The sequence below is a fragment of the Callorhinus ursinus genome, unplaced genomic scaffold (genome assembly GCF_003265705.2).
Source record: "Callorhinus ursinus isolate GAN/ISIS: 27379988/994484 unplaced genomic scaffold, GSC_fseal_2.0 scaffold38, whole genome shotgun sequence".
NCBI classification, from domain to species: Eukaryota; Metazoa; Chordata; class Mammalia; order Carnivora; family Otariidae; genus Callorhinus; species Callorhinus ursinus.
In genome coordinates this window covers 1,667,727-1,686,581 of record NW_027397100.1, presented here as the reverse complement: position 1 = coordinate 1,686,581, position 18,855 = coordinate 1,667,727, and the positions used below count along the sequence as shown (strand labels likewise).

General features: G+C 52.3%; 2 protein-coding genes across 6 annotated transcripts; one reads left to right on the top strand and one right to left on the bottom strand.

The window, feature by feature from the left end:
* Positions 1-1,088: 1,088 nt before the first annotated feature.
* On the top strand, positions 1,089-7,102 carry SNX21 (sorting nexin family member 21). 4 transcript variants are annotated; one of them, XM_073880348.1, is made up of 5 exons: positions 1,089-1,138; positions 2,153-2,420; positions 2,851-3,008; positions 5,592-5,669; positions 6,045-7,102. In XM_073880348.1, exons 1-5 carry the CDS (start codon positions 1,121-1,123, stop codon positions 6,717-6,719), a joined length of 1,197 nt encoding a protein of 398 aa, XP_073736449.1. In that variant the 5' UTR covers positions 1,089-1,120; the 3' UTR covers positions 6,720-7,102. The 4 variants fall into 4 exon arrangements, with proteins under 4 accessions (XP_073736449.1, XP_073736450.1, XP_025731344.2 ...); XM_025875558.2 differs by lacking the exon at positions 1,089-1,138 and adding an exon at positions 1,744-1,823; XM_073880349.1 differs by lacking the exon at positions 5,592-5,669 and having other exon boundaries at positions 1,090-1,138; positions 2,851-3,001; positions 6,045-6,213.
* ACOT8 (acyl-CoA thioesterase 8) lies at positions 7,099-18,728 on the bottom strand. Of its 2 annotated transcripts, XM_025875411.2 has the most exons (7): positions 17,090-17,225; positions 16,800-16,946; positions 14,005-14,069; positions 11,738-11,963; positions 9,702-9,859; positions 8,946-9,140; positions 7,099-7,334 (listed from the first exon to the last, which is right to left on the bottom strand). In XM_025875411.2, the coding sequence occupies exons 2-7, from the start codon at positions 16,859-16,861 to the stop codon at positions 7,216-7,218; spliced, it is 825 nt and encodes a 274-aa protein (XP_025731196.1). In that variant the 5' UTR covers positions 16,862-16,946; positions 17,090-17,225; the 3' UTR covers positions 7,099-7,215. The 2 variants fall into 2 exon arrangements, with proteins under 2 accessions (XP_025731196.1, XP_025731195.1); XM_025875410.2 differs by lacking the exons at positions 14,005-14,069; positions 16,800-16,946 and adding an exon at positions 18,531-18,728 and having other exon boundaries at positions 17,090-17,226.
* Between the last annotated feature and the right edge of the window lie 127 nt (positions 18,729-18,855).

Genomic DNA, 18,855 nt, shown 5'->3' with positions numbered 1-18,855 from the left:
AGGCAGTCTTCAGTAGTTTCTTCAGTCATAGCCCTGAGCATGCCACATGACATGACCTGCTCTGGGTTCCATGGACCAAAGACTGTTACCTGTTCTTCACTGCATTCCCCAGCAGCACATGCTCAATAAATACCGTGTTTTTTATAGGAATAACTGAATGGAGTGGCATCTGGTTACGAGGAGGAAGTTCCTAACCGTCAAGGTTGAAAAATCACAGGAATGGGATGCCTCCGAAGATAATGAGCTCCCTGTTACTGACTGTATGCAACCAGGAATTTAATGACCATCTCTCAGGGTGGCTGTAGGGAGATATTATAGGATAGTGGAGAATACAAGACTTCAGGAGGAATAGTTCTGGTCCTATTTGTATGGCCCAGGGTAGGTCCCTTCCCCTCACTGAGCTTCAGACTTCCCATCTGTAAAACAGAAGTACCAGACCAGATTTCTGACAACCCATGGTTTTATGAATACCTGCTTTGTGTTTTTGAACACCTACCCAGATTTGTGAGACCTATGCCAAAATACAAGTTGATGTTCTTCGGTGTTCAATGAATGAGTGAGTGTTGAATGAATTAAGGAATGAAGTGTGTCTCTTTTTGCCCCCACACCCTGCTGCTAAGCTGAATGAAGAGGAGCTAGATTCTTGAAATTACATGGACTTGGCCATAAATCCTAGCTCCTGTATTTCCTAGCTCTGGATTTTGAGAAAGTCAACTTGCCTCTTCATCCTGAAAACGGACCATTATTATCCAATAACAGCCCCTCCCCCAAGATGTGAGTGTGAGATGTGACCCCATGTAAAATGCCTAGAACAGGATGTAGGTCACAGTGGAACCTCTGCACATAGTGGAGTGTGTTTCCCATTCAAAGCTACTTCCCCCCCTTCTCCCTCCTGTGCTGTTCAAAAAGGGTAGGAAGGACTGTCAGAGAGATTTTATTTGTTCGATTGTATAACCAACAATATCTGCCTTGCTAGGGACTGATAGCAAGGCCTTTTGACAGGTAGTGACAATAAATTCTTCCTGACCCACTGCTGCCCTCCCGGTAAAAGATAAAACACAGCCAGCCCTTCAGAGAAGCTGCTGAGATTACCAGGCCTTCTGTGTGGGAAAAGAAAAGAATGAGGAACTCAGGAAAGGTAGGCTACAAGGCCCCACACTCAGAAACCTCTGGCAAGCTGTGTGACTCTGGGCACATAACTCTGCCTTTCTGGATCTCACTGCCCCGTTTGCTACTTCCTATGTGTGAGGTTCAAATGAGATCGTAAGAACGTGTGAAGACTGTAGAAAGGATAATCACTATGGAACTGATTAGTCTGTCAGCCCCTGGTCTACGCCAGGCACTGGATCAGGGTCCTTACGAGGACTGCAAAATTAGTACTAGTTTTAATTGTTCCTGTTTTACACAGGAAAAAAACCTTGCCTCTAGGCTCGAGGTCAGATTCCAACTCACATAACGTGTCTTCCCTTGGCCTCAGTTTTTTCACCGGAGAGATGGGCTTCCCACTGTGGCGTGACTTTGGAAAGTTAAGAGTGCGGGATGGAGATTGCGGGATAGATTGGGGGCAGTCGGGACAGACTGGGTCTTCGGGACGGGTGGCAGGATTCACGGGGGGAGTGAGACCCTGCGGACTGGGTACGATCCCGCAGGACGCTGGGGTTCGCCCAGGCCTACCCAGGATTCCCAAGTCCCTCACGGAGCGAAAGGCCCGGGATTCCCGGGAGGCTCCGGGGAGCGGGCGGGGCCGGGGGCGGGGCCGCGGCAGGAAGCGGCCGGAGCGGCGCTGGGAGCGGCCTGGGCCCGGCGAAGCCCGGCCGGCCTCGGTAAGCTGCCGGGGCTGCACCCCGGACGCTGGGGAACCGCGCGCCCCTGAGCGCACCGCGAGGCGCGGGAGGGAGAGGCGCCAGCGGGCGAAAGAGACCAGGGGAGTGTCCTGGCCTCTCCCGGCAAGAGCGCGGCCCTAGGCTGCGCGGAGGGGGTGGGGGGGCGACGCCAGGAGACGCGCGCGGCTCGCAGGAACCCCAACGGGCTAGGGCGGGGCCTCCGCGGCGTCCCTCCCTCCGCCGGCTGGGCCCCGCCCCTCCTCCCCGCTAGGGGCCCCGGGTCTCCCTCCCGCCCCCGCCCAGGACCCAGCGTCGCGCACTCCCCCCAGGGTGCCATGGCCTCGCGGCTCCTGCACCGGCTGCGGCACGCCCTGGCCGGCGACAACCCGGGGGAGGCGGCGACCGGCCCGGAGGCCGAGCAGTTCCCTGAGAGCTCGGAGCTGGAGGACGACGACGCCGAGGGCCTGTCCTCCCGCCTCAGCGGCACCCTCAGCTTCACTAGCGCCGAGGACGAAGAGGACGACGACGAGGAGGACGACGGGGAGGTTGGCCCCGACCCGCAGCCCTCTGGGGACGGGGCGTCGGGAGAAGATGCAGGCGAGTTCCCGAAGACAGAAGCGGGAACCCTGGGCCTCGATTAGGCCTCCACCCCAGCCCTGTTCCCCAGCCATCTCTTGGCTGTGTGACCTTGAGAGAGCCACAACATCTCTCTGAGCCAAGTTTTCCCTCGTGTCAAATGGGGGAAATCACTCCCATCTTGGGGTTGCTGGGGGTATTGAATTTACAGGGTCTGGGATACAAATCGTTAATGTGCTCGCGATGTTTTGGGGGGTAATATTTATTTAGAGCCTACTGTCTGCCAGACACGGTGTTTGGCACCTGGCCCCTCTCTGGCCCTCAGTTTCCATTTATGTCAAATGGAAATAAAGCCTCTCACCTGTTGGGAGGATGAGTGAGGTCACCACACGTGGTTTATGTCCACCTTAGCCCCAGGCCCATTGATGTGACTGGTCGTGTCCCCATGCAGATCGGAGCCTCCCACCTGATGGACAGCGGGGCAGTCAGCCCCTGGCAAGGCAGTTGCAGGATTTCTGGAAGAAGTCCCGCAACACTCTGGTGCCCCAGCGGCTGCTCTTCGAGGTGACCAGCGCTAACGTAGTCAAGGATCCACCCTCCAAGTACGTGGTGAGTGAGGGTCCAGGAACCTCTGGGCTGTGAGTCTAGAAGTCTGGCTAAGAGAAAGGGAAGGTTCCCAACTTCCTTGGGCTGAGGTGGGGGGGGGGGGGGGGGGGGTGTCTAGCTGTATAGTTATAAATGGTCACTGTATATTAGGAGTAGGGAAACTGAGGTCAGAAAGGGGATGTAATTTGTTCAGGTCCTTAGGCAAATGACTTAGCTTTCTGAGGGATTATGGACCTGCCCCCCATCCTGGTTTTGAGACTAAGAGAACTGATGTGTGGGTCCCATCCCCCAGGTTTTGCAAACTGTAGCAAAATACAGGATATACAGGAAAGAATATCTGGGTCAGACCTGAGACCCAAGTTGCATTTGTTAGTGGTTAAAAAAAAAAATGGGTTTTGGATCCAGACCTTGATTCAGATCCCACTTATTACCAGCTGTTTCACCTTGGGTGAGTTGTGTAACCTTGATAACCCTATTTCCTCATCCGAGCAGTGGGAATAATGCAGAGGATTGTTGCAGAAATTAAATTAGTGCACAGAGAGCCCATAGCACTGTGCCTGGCATTATGAAGTGCTTGATAAAAGTCTTATTATTATGACTTAACTTTGGCTTGAAAATGTCTGGCATCTAGGGCCTGTTGTGGCCTCCTTACAACCCAGGTCAATCAGTCCCCGGGCACCGACACTGTACACAATAATCTTGTTCTGAGGGTTAGATTTAGGGGGTAGGGGTTGGGATGAAGAGCAATGTGGGGGAAGGCCTTGGAGTCTGGTTTTCCTTGCCTGTGGAAAGGAGAAACTGACAAGGGAGAATGAGGTCTGCCAGGTCCTGAAACCCAGCGTGACCTGGCCAGTCCTGGCCGACTCAGACTTCCCTCCTCCATTTCTGACTCAGCAGGAAAGGGGCCTGGAGCCGTGTCCCACATGTGGGCCTCTCCATTCCTTTCTGCTGCTGTTAGTAAACAAGGGCCACGCCCATGGGGTGACTGCTCCAATTTGAGCAGGGATTGACTCTGATGATCTAGTCTTAAGGGGCAGAAGTCCCAGGCCTCACGCACTGGCAAAGGGACCCCAAGGAACAGCCGGGAAGCAGGGAAATTTGGGATGATTCTGAGAATGACAGGATAGAGCAGGATGGTCAGATATGCGCTGGCCCATGTCTGGGGAGACAGGTCCCGTCCTTTGTCCAAAGGGGACCCTAAATCCTGATTGAACTTTTCCCGACGGGGTTGAAAGCCCAGGCTGTGGAATTAGGTGGGCCTGGGTTTGAATCCCAGCTGGACCATTTACCAGCTCTGTGACTTAGGGGAAGTCTTTGAGCCCTTTGCTTCCCGTGGAGCCTGCTTCCTCGGCTGTCAGTCAGGGCCTCCCTCCTCACTATGCTCCATAGTAAAGTGCCCAGCACAGCACATCATAGCAGGGGCAGGTGCTAAGTTAATGGAGCTACTGTCATTATTACTCATGAGATAATGGACATAAAATGTTTCCTTTTTGCCAAAAATTTAAAAATAAAAGTAAAAGCTACATGAATATAAGGGGTCATTTTAGACAATGCTTCCTGAAGTGTATTTTGCAGGAAACTGGTTCCCTGGAATGTTGATAACCATTCCTTAAAAAAAAAAAAGGTTTTGCAGCCAGTATGTTTGGGGAATGCAGAACTGAATGGGAGTAAAATAAATTTCTTTAAGGTTAAACCTTTTAATCCTTAGTATTAACATACACTCAATCTTCGAGAGAAGTATAGAATAGACCAGAGGTGGCTAGAATATTGGCAGTTTCACAGAACAAATTCAAGAGAAAAGTCTGGGTTTGGTGTTAGTGTGCCTTCAACATCTCATGCTTAACTAATCCCCCTTTTTAAACCTGGTGGGTCAGCATTATAACAGATTAATCCGTATTCAGGTGCTCAGACCTAGGGGCAGCTTCATGGTCATCTTGATCAGCGTTTCTCAAACATCAGTCATTCCAGTACCACCTTCATGATTCTCGTCCTAGCTAAATGCTATTTGTACGATTCCTTGCTTAACATTTTTCTTTAAGTAAACCTATTTTTTTCATAAATAAGTTCAAAAGACTTCAAGGCAGTACTGTAGCTGGAAAGCCTTGCTTGCCATACCGTAAAAATTAATACAATAAAAGCAGTCATTAAAACCCTGCATGAATGCTGTTGCCTGAAGGCCCTGACCTGAGATTTGCTTTCTAGGTCTTTTCTGAAAGTGGAAATGAGACGTGTGGGAAAGTGCGTTTTAAAAACCAAACAGAGAGCTTCTCATCTGTAGTCAGGATTCAAAGAGAATTGGGGCGGGCGGGGGGGAAGTCGGGAAGTCACCTCCTGTCTCTGCTTCAGTGTTATTTATACTCCAGCACATACCACCTAGAATCTCAGAACCAACATTTACTTATACGCATCCCACCTGTGAGTGGACACTGACCTAGGCCACCACTTCGAGGAAAGCAGACCCAAGGGGGGACTGCCTTGCCTGACGACACGCCGCGAGGGAGTAGCTGACCAGGGGGTTAGGACCTGTGTCCCGATGCCCTCTTCACAGTGATCGCTACTTGGTCTATCTGAAGACCTCTCCTCCAGGTCTGCTTCGGAATAACCTGGCTAAGGATGTGGGGGCTCTGTGTCCAGAGCGGAACAAAGTCCAAGCTGGTCTTGAAGGTTGGTTCAGAGGCCCAAGAGATGGGCCTGGGTTTCAGCTCCCAGCTGGTTTACCAGAGGGGCTGTCAGAAGAGCTAACTGCCCTATGGGAAGGGAGTGCTCCCTGGAAGGGGGCAAAAGTGGTGACAGCTCCAGGCACTGAAGCTCATCTCTGTCTCTCTTTCCCCGTGCTGCCTTCGGCCCGGGTCATTTCAGACGAGCCTCAGGTAAGATGGGACTGGGCTCCCTGGCTGCCGCCCCAGCAGCTCCCACCCTCCTGGGCCCAGTCTCAGGGGCGAAGGGAAGAAGTGGGGCAACGCAGCTTGAGGTGTGGGTGTGGGGAGGGAAGGGGCGCACGGACAACTCACACCTGCCCTGGCCCCACCCTCCCCACAGCTCTACACCCTCGCCGTGATGGGTCCAGGGCCACCTGATTGCCAGCCTGCCCAGATCTCTCGCCGCTACTCGGACTTTGAGCGGCTGCACCGAAACCTGCAGCGACAGTTCCGGGGCTCCATGGCCGCCATCTCATTCCCCCGGAAGCGCCTGCGCCGGAATTTTACGGCAGAGACCATCGCCCGCCGCAGCCGGGCCTTCGAGCAGTTTTTGAGCCACCTGCAGGCAGTGCCTGAGTTGCGCCTTGCCCCAGACCTGCAGGACTTCTTTGTACTGCCCGAGCTGCAGCGGGCCCAGAGCCTCACCTGCACCGGCCTCTATCATGAGGCTCTGGCGCTCTGGGCCAACGCCTGGCAGCTGCAGACCCAGCTAGGTACCCCCTTGGGCCCAGACCGACCTCTGCTGACCCTGGCTGGGCTGGCTGTGTGCCACCAGGAGCTGGAAGATCCTGGGGAAGCCCGGGCATGCTGTGAGAGGGCCTTGCAACTGCTGGGGGACAAGAACCCCCACCCTCTGTTGGCACCCTTTCTGGAGGCCCACGTCCGGCTCTCCTGGCGCCTGGGCCTGGACAAACGCCAATCAGAGGCCCGGCTCCAGGCCCTGCAGGAGGCAGGCCTGACCCCCACGCCACCCCCCAGTCTCAAAGAATTGCTCATCAAGGAGGTACTGGACTGACTTTGCCTAGACTTCAGGCCACTGTGGGGAGAGGCACCGCCCCGGGATGGAGGGTGGAGGTGAGCAAGGAGGACATGAATAGCAGTTGGGAAGCTGTAGGGGGTGCTGGGAACCCCTAGAAGCCCTATGAAGGATTTGTAGCACACCAAGGAACCATGTTCCTTCTGTCGAGCTGGGCTCAGGACAAGTTTGGCCGGGGTTGCCCTGGGGTGGTGTAGGGAGCAAGTCTGATGCAGCCTCTCCAGCTCATGAGTGTCTGGGGACCGTGCCCCAGTGTCGGTCGGCATTACCTCTTCCTTGGCCGCACGGCCAGCAACTCTTCCTCTGGAGTCCTGGAGTATGGCTGTCGTCTGGCCCAGGGGAATTAAAGGCCAGCAGCTCCAGTGGTATTAGTCTCTTTATTGGGTTTGGGGACAGAAAGCCCAGCCCTCAACTGTACAGAGTTGGTGGGGAGAAGAGTGATCCTTGAAGCCCGAGGCCAAGCTGGTCCCTCTGGCTACAGCTTGCTCTCTGAGACCCAGGGCTTCACTCGGATCACGCCCTCCTGGGCACAGGACACAGCCAGGACACCGTCCCGACGCCACAGCCGCCCTTGGACCAGCCCCCGGGAGCCACCTGTGGGTGAGGGGAAGGGTGAGAACAGCCTTCTCCTTCACCAAATGTGCTTCTTGAAAAGGGTGCAACCGGTCTGGCTGCCCCATACAAGGGCACATCGAGTGTTGTGGCCTCCCCAAGTCTCTAAGTGCTGCGTGATGAGCCTATTAGGAATGGTCCCTGGGGGGAACTCCTGAGGGAATCCCACTTGACAGTTTAAAAGCACTTTCACATATCTACTGGCTTCCTCAGAAAGCTCACAGCGGGGAGAATTCTGAGGGCAGTCTCGGGTCAGTAGCTTGGCTAAGCAGATCCACCCCAACTCTGGCCACTTGTGATAGGAAACCCCGCAGTTCCCTTTCTAATGAATCAAACTGGGTCCTCCAGGGCGGTATTTCACACCAAAAAAAAACCCCATCCTCACCCCTACCAGGACGAATGGGGTGGGGTGGGGGGACCTGGGGCCATCACATCTGGCCACCCTCCCTCCCCGCCTGGAGACTCCTTTGCTAGCCTTGGGCCTGAGTGGAAGGTTCTGGAGGGAGCTGCTGGTCTCCCTTACACAGAGTAGAGCTCTCTTAGTTCTCATAGTAGCCAAGTGAAGCAGGCCTTGGCCCATTTTCCAGATGAAGACACAGGGAGCCTCAGGCACTCAGCTATAAGGAGCTGGCCAAACCAGGTGTCCTAACTGCAAGGCTGCTGATCTGTGTTGCAACATTACTGATGCTGCAGAGTCCCCCTTCCCTGAAGAGAGGATCCCTCAAGTTTTGTCCCTGTTTTATAGAGCAAGGCCTTTCTTCATCTGAAGTGTGCTTCCCCAGAAAGGAGCCCAGGGCTCTGAGACTAGACAGTGCTGAACACGTCTGGGCTTCCCTGCGTACCACGAGGGTTCAAGTAGCGGAGCCCTCAGAGACTACGGAGGGCCCTGACCCCCAACCAGGTTGGTTAATCTGCACCATTGTTCAGGGAGCTGCTTAAAAATAATAGTTTCCTGGATTTCATCCAAGACCTGAGTCAAAATCTTGGGGGTTGAATCTGAATATCTATTTTGAAAAAACTCCCCCAACTGGCAGTCTGACATGCCACCACATTCAGCTACCACTGCTCTCATGTGACCCTATTTGTTTAGATGGGGAAACTGAGGCTCAGAGAGGCGCTGAGACTCGCCAAGGATCACATAGAGAATCTGAAGTGCTTCCGGGCCTAGAACTGGTCTCTGACACTCCCTGCATGCTACAGAAATTCAGCTGAGCAGGTGTCCCCTCTCGAGCCTCAGGCTGTCATTTTGAAGACAAAAATGCCAGAGCCGAGACGCCTGGGTGGCTCAGTTGGTTAAGCGACTGCCTTCAGCTCAGGTCATGATCCTGGTGTCCCAGGATCGAGTCCTGCATCAGGCTCCCTGCTCAGTGGGGAGTCTGCTTCTCCCTCTGACCCTACCCCCTCTCATGCTCTCTCACTCACTCACTCTCTCCCTCAAATAATAAAAAAATCTTAAAAAAATAAAAAAATGCCAGAGCCTAGGGGGGCAGGAGAGGAAGTGACGGGCAGTGCCCCACAGGATCACCCGAGAAAGCAGGCTTCCTGCCCACCACACCCTGCCAGCCCCCTTGTCCCACGTGGCCCCGTACTCACCAGCCCAGGGGCTCTCACACTCATAGAGCATCCAGTGGTCAGCTCGGAAAGGGGTGTGGAACCACATGGAGTGGTCCAGAGAGGCCATGAAGTGCACCTTGTGCTGCTGCTGGTGGGGCAGCATTGCCGTGCCCAGGAAGGCGTAGTCCGAGATGTAGGCAACCACGCAGCAGTGTATCTTCATGTCGCCCTCCCCTGCAACGCATGGGGGCCCTGTCAACCCTGGGCTGCTGGGTTTTACAGCTCAGGACCTGCGGGGAGGTGGGCAGAGAGGGGCTGCCATGCACAGATGTGTAGAGTGCTCACTGCATAAGGGCACCTGGCCCGGGGGGGGTGGTGTCTATGTCTGTGTATGTGTGTGAGTGACAGGTGACAAAGGAGGCAGGGATGGGCAGAGTGGCAGGGCTAAGTGAGGTATGAAATCCAGTCTTCACTCCCTGTCTCCCACGCTGAGCCCTCTAAGGGGTGCAGCTTGCACAGAGGCCATGTGGTTAGCAAGGGGTCCTGGAGAAGAATCTCTAAAAGGTGCCTTGCCTTCCCCAGAAAGGGCCTCTATTGGGATTATTGCAGTCACCTCCCCCTTATCTCCATGTAGGCAGTGGAAAGGGTCCTGGTGAGAAGCTACTTCCCCATCATGCCAACAAGGAACAGCAGGCCCAGAGGGGAAAGTAACACACCCAGTGCCACAAAGGGCATATAAGGTCCCAGCCTAGCCCCTAGAAAAGTGTTTTCTTCCAGTCCTTGGGGTCCTCTTACCAATATGGCCCCGGGCTCGCACCCAGAACATCTGTTTGGGGTCCATGCTCTGCAGCTGGCTCAGGGTAGGTGGCTTTACCGGCTTAATCTCAATGGGCACCTCCTTGGCAGCAATTCGGTTCAGTCCCACCCGGTACTTCTCTTGGAGGTTGGGGTCCCTGAAAATAAAGGGGAAAGGGAGAGCCTCTCTGAGCTGCCTCTGTGACCCCCTCCTTCCTCCATGGGGACTCCTGACTTTTCCCCACTGCGCCCCTCCCGTCTGACAGGCAGAAGAGCATAGTGTCTGAATGCTTTCTCTGCCACTTAGGAGCCCTGTGACCTTGTGCACGTTAGTAACCTCGCTGAGCCTCTCTTCCCATCTGCAAAACGTAGACAATGACAGCAGCCTACCTCCTAACGCTTCAGAGTAGCAAGGCGGACCCTATCAGAGGTACCCTTCTAAGCATTTCACATACACTACACACTATCTCATCACGACAACCCTATGAGATAATGCTACCATTACCCCCCTGATAACTGACCTGAAATAAGCAGCGGGAATTCGAGGAGCTTGCTCAGGAAGTGGAGAAGGCAGGATGTGGACCCAAGCAGTCCGGCTCCATGGTTCAGGCTTTTATCCACTTTGCTATTCTCAACTTTCAGGAAGCAGGCTGCGCAACTGGGACCAACCTACCTAACCCTAAGCAATTGGGAAGACCGTGTTCCGGGGGAGAGTGGGGAGCCCATCTCCAGGGGCGCCCCCTCCACCCTGGTGACAGCCACCCCAAGTGCTCTTCACCAGGGTTTCCATTTTCAGCCCCACCCTCTAAGGCACTGTCCCCCAGACCTCACGTGACGGTGGGAAGGTTCTGGACCTGCACTGCCCATTCCGCTAGCCGCTAGCCACATGCGGCTACTGAGTGCTCGGAGTGTGGCAGTGTGACGACAGAACTGTGCGTTCTATTTAATGTTACCTTAACAGAGCCTCATGTGGCTAGTGGCTTCCTAGGTGGACAGTACAGCTCTCTATTTAGGGACCTTTAAGACCAATGTCCTCCTTTCCTTTCAGCGAACATTTGTGAGCTCTGAAACCAAGCTTTGTGATTACTCCTGTCAGTAGTGGTATAACTACAATTCACGAGCTGTCACGAAGTGACTTATCTCTTACAACATTTAATCCTCCTACAGCTTTATGAGGTAGGAATTATGATTAGCCCCCTTTGTACCTGTGAGCAGAGGCTCAGAGTGGGAAAGCAACTTGCCCAAACTCACACAGCTAGCAGAAACAGAGTCTACATTTGAACCCAGGCCTTTACCAAAAGATCAAACACGTATCTATCCCTTCAGTACTCTGCTCCTCCCCGCATGCAGCACAGGACAGGGGAGCTCTCCCTAGCTACAGCTGTGAAGTAGGCAGGACAGACATGACCATTCCCAATTCTTGGACAAGGCAGGACTCTGAGAAGCTGGGGAGTCGGGCAAAGTCACACAGCAGGGGAACACTAACAGAGGCACAGACCCGACCAGAATCCGTGCTCTGTCCTGTGTCGGGGCCCAGAGCTCTTTCCCCAACTTTATTAGCTGTGATCCAAAAGAAATGTATTTCACCAGGTGATACTCAAAACATTGAACACACACTAAGGCAAAGGCAGCAGGGACCGTCACCCCTGCCAGGCATTACCTCCTAGGCTGCTTCATCATGAGTGATCCCAAAGGAGGAGAGGGATCTCTCGGGGACTGGAGAGGTATGTACCAAGTGATCACAGAAGTGTTCCCATGTTTTAACAATCAGTAAAGCTGTAACAGTACCTGAACCGGCCGAATCAGAAGCTCTGCATTTACATCACGACGCAACACGCTTGCCCGTGCGCACAGGTACACACACCAGACACACACAACCGACACACAGGACTCACAAAATGGGGCTTACCCTTACTACACACAAGATGCTCCAATATCTGCATTTTTTAAAATGCCAGTCAAGACCCACTAAAGGATTCCGTGACCCACTCCCAGGTGACAACTGCAGGTGTCCTGGAGCCTCCCAGCTCTCTCACCTTAAATACTGGTCGATGAGGGCCTCGTGGTCCAGCAGCTCTTCGGGTGGGGGCACGCTGGGCATGGAGAACTGGTGCTGCACGGGGTTGGGCTGAGCCTTCTGGAAGGAGGCCTGGCAGATGAAGATGGGCTTGCCATGCTGCACGGCCTTCACGGAGCGCACCGAGAAGCTTGTCCCTGTCCGCGTCCGCTCCACCTGGTACAGCACCGGCAACTTGGGGTCCCCTGCGGCAGGCACAAGTGACACATTGAGTCCAAGTGAGCCCCATGTGAGCAGTCATCATCACCACGGCTGGACAGGCACCTCCGCTACTCGTTCTCTATTCTGCTCGGTAGCCCCTGACTGAGGCCTGCCACAGCCCCGGGACTAGGGATGCCGCGAGAATACCAGAACCTGCCCTCTCTCCACAGCACAGAGCAGGGGGACGTTCCCTGCATTCAAATCCTGGCCCGGCCACCTCTCACTAGCTGTGTGGCCTTGGGAAAATCTCTGAGCAGTTTACTCATCTGTAAAATAGGGATCATCAGTGCTTAGACCTCTGAGGATGTTAAGGAGAATTCAATTAGTCATAGTTGTAAAGTGTTTAGAATAATGTCCAGCATGCAGTAAGTGTCCCATGTGTTTGTTAAAATAATCCCAGCTTTTGTCTGGTTTCATCTGTGACTGGGATCTTGTCATGGAGTCCAGTACTAATCTTCTAGATCAGAGGTCCACAACTCTGGCCTGCACCTTTTCAGAACAAGCAAAAGCTATTCATTCCAAGTTTAGTATAGCAAGGGAGTCAGTCATCGTCACTTACGTTTGGCAGAAACTCAAAGGCAGGCAGAGGAGCGGGAAAGCATTATAGTGAAAAAATGATTGAGTGTGTGCCACGACAGGAGGCTGCTGCCATGGGGAGAAGCAGGGAAGCTAACTAGAGGCAGGGCAGCCTCTGTAATTGGGTAGGTGTGCATATTTGGCTTTCTCTGGTTGGTCCTAAGTTGGAAGTGGGGACAAAAGCGGGGAAGCTATTAGCTATTAATCAAGTCTCTGGTGTTTGGGGCTGACTGGTAACAGGGGCTATGGTTCGGCTTCCTGGACTGGCTGCTAGAGATGGTGGCCTGACCTCCTCCTACAGGTCTGACGTGTAGACAGCAGGTTGGCTTCCTAGGCTGCTTGCTGCCAACTGTGGATCAGAGTTCTTTTTTTTTTTTTTTTTTTTTAAGATTTATTTATTTTGTTGGGGGGGGAGGCAGGGGAGAGGTCTTCAGACTCCCCCGAGTGCGGAGCCTGACACGGGGCTTGATCTCACGACCCATGAGATCATGACCTGAGCCAAAACCAAGTCAGACACCCAACTGACTGAGCCACCCAGGCAGCCCAGAGTTCTATTTTTATATGTGGTCTGGCCATTATCTGTTTGACTGTTCATTCTCTCAGGAAAAGCCTGCTGTCAGTCAGTCCCTTTATCCTAGATGCAAACAACTGTCACTTGGCCCTTCTCTTTTGGGTGTCTGCAGCCCCAGGGTAGGATGGAATAGGCCTGTGTTGAGGCCTATTAGCTAGCCCTCAACAAATCAGTCAGGAGGGTTTTTAGGAGGAGAGAGTCTCCTTGGTGTCCCTGAAGTCCTTCAGTGTCTCTCTGATTCAGGCCGATGTTGGAGAACTCTGGCACCTTGGCAGTGAGACATCTTGGGTATGACTTTCAATATTCAGATCAAAGAAGCAGGTCTCAAGAAGTGTTGCTTCCTCCACCATCATCCAAATGGGGAGCCAACCAGGCACTGGAGGCTCATTCAACAGCAAAAACTATCACCATCCAAAGCTGGCTGGTTTGCTCCGCAATCTGCTGGCCAGCATTGCCAAAGGGGCATTTTTATCAGAATGGGGGCTCAAGGTTGAAGGCCTTTAGGAAGGGCTTCCCAAGAGTCCAGATCCTGGAAATAGTTAACGTGTGCAATCTGATTTCAGGGGCTGTAAAGGAACCCTCCTTTCCCTCCCAACAAACTTGGAAAAAAAAAACACAGGGTGGCTGGGTGGCTCAGTCGCTAAGCATCTGCCTTTGGCTCAAGTCATGATCCTGGAGTCCCAGGATAGAGCCCCACGTTGGGCTTGCTGCTCAGCAGGCAGAGTCTGCTTCTCCCTCTCCCTCTGCTTCTCCCCCTGCTCATGCTCACTCTCTCTAATAAATAAAATCTTAAAAAAAGAAAAGAAAAAGAAAAAAGGCTCTATTCTAATCCTTCGGCTGTAGCTAAAACATAGTACTTCCAGTTACTAGTGATTTACCTTTCAGTGTGAATGAGTTCCAGACCTGTTCTTGGACATTTTTATTGGAACAGTGCAGGTAGGCCCTGGAATATATTGAAGGAACAGAGTAAACAGTTGTGGAGTACCTACTGATGGGTACCAGGTGGCATTAGAAACTAAGGCAGATTGGGGCACCTGGGTGGCTCAGCTGGTTAAGCCTCTGACTGGGTTTCTGCTCAGATCATGATCTCAGAGTCCTGAGATTGAGCTCTCCCCCGCCCCCAAAATCAGGCTCCACGCTCAGTGGGGAGCCTGCTTGAGAATTCTCGCCCTCTGCCCCTCCCCCCCCCCAGCAGGCCCTCTAAAAAAAAAAAATCTTAAAAAAAAAAAAAAGGACACGAAGGCAGGTTTTCTCAAGTGGGTCTCACAATAGCTATGCAAAGTTTTTTTTTCCCCATTGAAAAGATGAGGAAATTGATGCCATTAGTAACATTTTTTAACTACACACAAGCCACCATTTTTTCACATATTTTCTGTTGTTGCTTTTGCCCTCAAAACCTAATTTTTTTTTTCAAGGAGGCTCCAGGCCCAACGTGGGGCTTGAACTCCTGACCCTGAGATAAAGAGTCACATGCTCCACTAACTGAGCCAGCCAGGTTCTCTAAAACATAAAATATTTTTTATCTGGCCCTTTACAGAATAATGTTTGATGACTCTACTCTTGATCTGCCAAGCTCTAAACCTATCCCAAGTCAGATGACTCCTGTACTACATTCTTCTACATCTCTAGAGAAATACCTGGGGGGAAAAAAAAGACCACAAAAAATTAAACTATCATTCTATCCTTGGTTTTTAGAAAAAGAATTGATATGATAAATAGCCAAGGACAACCACCCCCCATCCCAGCATCTCTTATTTAAAAATATTGAAATATCATCGTTGGACCCGGTCGGAGGTCACGTCTCACACTTGTAAGACAGCTTCCCTTTTTGCCTTGCTGCCAGGAAGCTCAGAATGAACTTTATAAAACTGCAACAATATGCCTTAGCCTAGTTTTTTTTTTAACAAAATCATTTCTCCCAAATCCTGTTACTACTAGTCTCCTGTCCCGACTTCTATTTTAATAGGCCTGTAATAGCTGCCAATTATTCAATATATATTGAAAAGCTCCAGTCTTTTAAGAAGCAGGTTGGGACACAAATGATTGATTATTTTGAAATAGTAGCATGGACGTGCCTCATTCCATGATGCCCCTGGATGGAGACTTTCCGAGGAAAAGGGTCCTTCCCCCAAAACCTGGTAGCTCTCCCATGGTTTGGAATTACCTCCCAAGAGTGAAAGAGAAAAGCAGAGGAGGAGGGCAGAGTGTGGAGCTTGGAGACACACACACTCAGATTTAATTCCCGCTCTGCCTCCCTGAGCACTTCGGGAGCTGGTTCCATAACCTCTTCCGGTGGAATGCTGGCAGGAACGCCCACCCGTCGGGTTGACTTACAAGGGGCCAAACAAGATAATGTACAGAGCTATGCTCTGTATCATGCAAATTTTATTTATTCCCACAAATTCCTCATTTAAAAAGAATGATAGTTCTCATCTATGGAAAACCAGCAACAGTCCAGGACCCTCCCCTTCTACAGTTTTCATGTGGGATGAACCAAGCCTGGCTGCGGATAGGGGACGGGGCACGGGGGTGGTAACCTCACTCAAGATCCCTTGGCGAGATAGTGGCAAAGCTGAAACCAGACCCACGGTCTCTTGATTTCCAGGCTGGTGCTCTCTTCTCCAAGACAAGCTGCCTACTGCCCAACTCCTAGCAGAGGTGACAGCACCCCTCTGAGGATCCAGCACAAGTGCTTGGCACCAGAAGGTGTGTAAAGAATGAACAAAAAACCTGCAGGACCAGTTAAGCAACAAATCTTATATCATTTCACCCCAGATAACAAGTGACGTGGGAAAAAAAGGTCAAAGAAAAAATTAAATTTCCTTACTACTTACAGCCCACTGACAAGTCCTTGAAACAGGCAGAGTGACGTCCCTCTAGAGACTCAGCTGCCTCAATGTTAATACTTTGCTGGGCAAAAAGGCAATCTTAGCTATACCGACCCACCCCACCCACCCCCAGGATCCTGTAAGTCTTCTTTAAACATATAGAAATTCCTCTGGAAACTTCCTTTATCTCTACCCCCCAAGATGCATGTTGGCAATCATCCTCCAAGCATATGGTCCACTGATACACATCTGAAGAGTCTCATGAGTAAGGTTTTATTAGACAGCAATAAATGATCTTTTCCTAACAATAGCTAGCCCCCTCAAGGTCCTGGAAACCTTGTTTCCAAAATACCTTGGAGGCTTGAGCTGTCCCTAACCCCTCCCAACTTCAAAGTGTAATCAGTCACTGGTCACAACCGCAGTGCAGCTCTTTCTGCCCACGGGTCCTGTCCCATGCTCTAGTAAAACCACCTTTCTGGGGGCACCTGGGTGGCTCAGTTGGTTAAGCATCCAACTCTTGATTTCCGCTCAGATCAGGATCTCAGGGATGCTCAGCCGGGAGTCGGCTTGAGATTCTCCCTCTCCCTCTGCCCGCCCCCCAGCCCCACACTCTATTTTTTTTTTTTTAAGATTTTATTTCTTCATTTGAGAGAGAGAGCAAGAGCGGAGGAGAGGGGCCGAGGGAGAGGGAGAAGCAGACTCCCCACTGAACAGGGAGTCCAACGTGGGGCTTGATCCCAGGATCCTGGGATCATGACCTGAGCTAAAGGCAGCCACTTAACCAACTGAGCCACCCAGGCAACCCCCGCTTCTAGAAATAAATCTTTAAAAACAAACAAAACCACCTTTTTGCATCGAAGACTTCTTCAAGAATTCTTTCTGGACCATTTGCTCCGAACCCCAACATTTTCACATCAACACGCACTCAGTTATCTCAGGTGTGAGGTCCAACACTCTTCTTGGCCCCAGGCTTTGTTCTTCTCTAGGGTCCCCTGAAGGGAATCAACTAATAGTCTCCCTCTTCCTCCCTCCCCTTCCCCCTCCTCAGTCAGCACCCCCCTCCACCTCTGGGTGCAGGAAGAAGTGGCTGCTGGGCCATTAGGCTTGGGTTGGAGATAAGGAGGGGGTAGTTTACCTGCCCGTACAAAGTAGCAGTGCAGGGAGTGCACCTGGACGTCTTCGCTCACAGACTTGGCTGCAGCCACCAGCGCCTGGCCCACAATCTGACCCCCAAACAGCCGCTGGGTTGTAGGTACCCAGTAATGTCTTCCTCTGTGGGGAAAGGGGAAAGCAGGAAATACTTGGGCTGAACACAGGGCCAAATCCTGCAACCATCACTGAGCCTACAGGGAAGGATCTCTCTGGGATCCTTTTGAAATCTGGTGAAAGCCATGGACCCTTCTCCCAGGCAAATACCCTTACTCTGCATACAGCATACATATAACTTCAGGGCCTTCAAGACTGCCCAACCCTTCTGTGGACTTCAGTTAAAGATAAGGAACCAATCCCCTTATTTTACACAAAGAGAACAGGAATCAGAGAGGGAAAGTGACTTGAGCAAGGTCACAAAACTCAAATATTGCCAATCCTGAGCAGTATCTGCATCTTTTGCCCCCCAAGTCCAGTGTTTCTTCCACTGCAGTATTCCAGGATAAGGCAGAAGCCTCTCAAGGCCGTTAGGGGACTAAGATGAACCCCAAGAGCTGGGGGCAGACCGCATTAACGCCTGCCACTTACACCTCTCAACCTGGGGCAGTCCAGTGCTTCCAAGAACTAGATCTAGAACTCTTAAGAGCCCTGAGGCTTCAAGTCTAACCCTTCAGTGCACAGATGAAGAAACTAAGGCCCCAGAGGTGAAACTCCAGCTTTCTACCACTGAGCCCAGCCCAGTCCAGCCCTAGGTTAGCATTTTGTAATATAATGCATTCCAAGGTAGCCCTCCAGGAAGTTATTTGTAATTCATTAAGTAGGGGGAAGGGAAGTTAACACCTAAGATTGCTTCTGAAAAGCCAGTAGGAACCATGAAGGCCAAAACTATTAAATCCCTAGCTACCGAGAGCATTTAAGTGGTATCTGGAAGAAAACTGGCTCAGGCCTCAGAAAGAGTAATGAGCTATTAGGTCCAAGTGGTGGAGGGAAGGAGGTCTGTAAGAGGAAAAAGACAGTGAATGTGCAAGGAGCTGCTTATAAGTTTTAAACCTGATCAGCTGCGTGCACTAAGACAAGTGCACTTAGACAAGTCACCACCCTTTCTGGGCTGGCTCCCCCAGGGACATGACTCCTCAAGGGAGGCTGCGGAGAAAGCTATCTCAGGCCACCACTTTATTTGCCCAGATTGCTAGGGACTCCTAGTGGCGGGGCTGAGCAGACCTGGCGCACAGAGGGAGAAAGTTAGGGCAGCTAGGGCAGGTCTGTTGGGGACAAGTTCTCTCCCAATCGCTGCAAAGCCTGCATCCCGCACAGAGTCCATCCTCGTCCAGGGGGCTATCAGCAGGGGGCAACGCGGTGGCGGCAGTTTGAGATCAGAAACCTCTGTCCCAATGGGGGGGGGGGGCGATCCAGATGCGGCCGGCTACCTGAACAGATCCTCGTCTAGCGGCTCGAGGTTGAGCACGCTGGCAACCAGGACGCTGCCGAGGTCCCCGGGGGGATCGCCGCCGCCCTGCTCGTCCTCTGGAGCCTGCCGGGACGACATGGGGTTCACCTGCTGCCAGGACGCGGCGCCGGACGGACACGAGGAGACCGGCACTGAACGCTGAGCTTCTTCCGGCAGCTTGCTCCAGTAACCGGAAATCCCCTGCCAACCCTGAGAAAGCGGGATCCAAGTTATGATTGGCCGGCCCTCCTGTCAGTCTTCGCGAGAGGCTGGCTATCTTTCTCTGGTGATTGGAGAAGATGAGT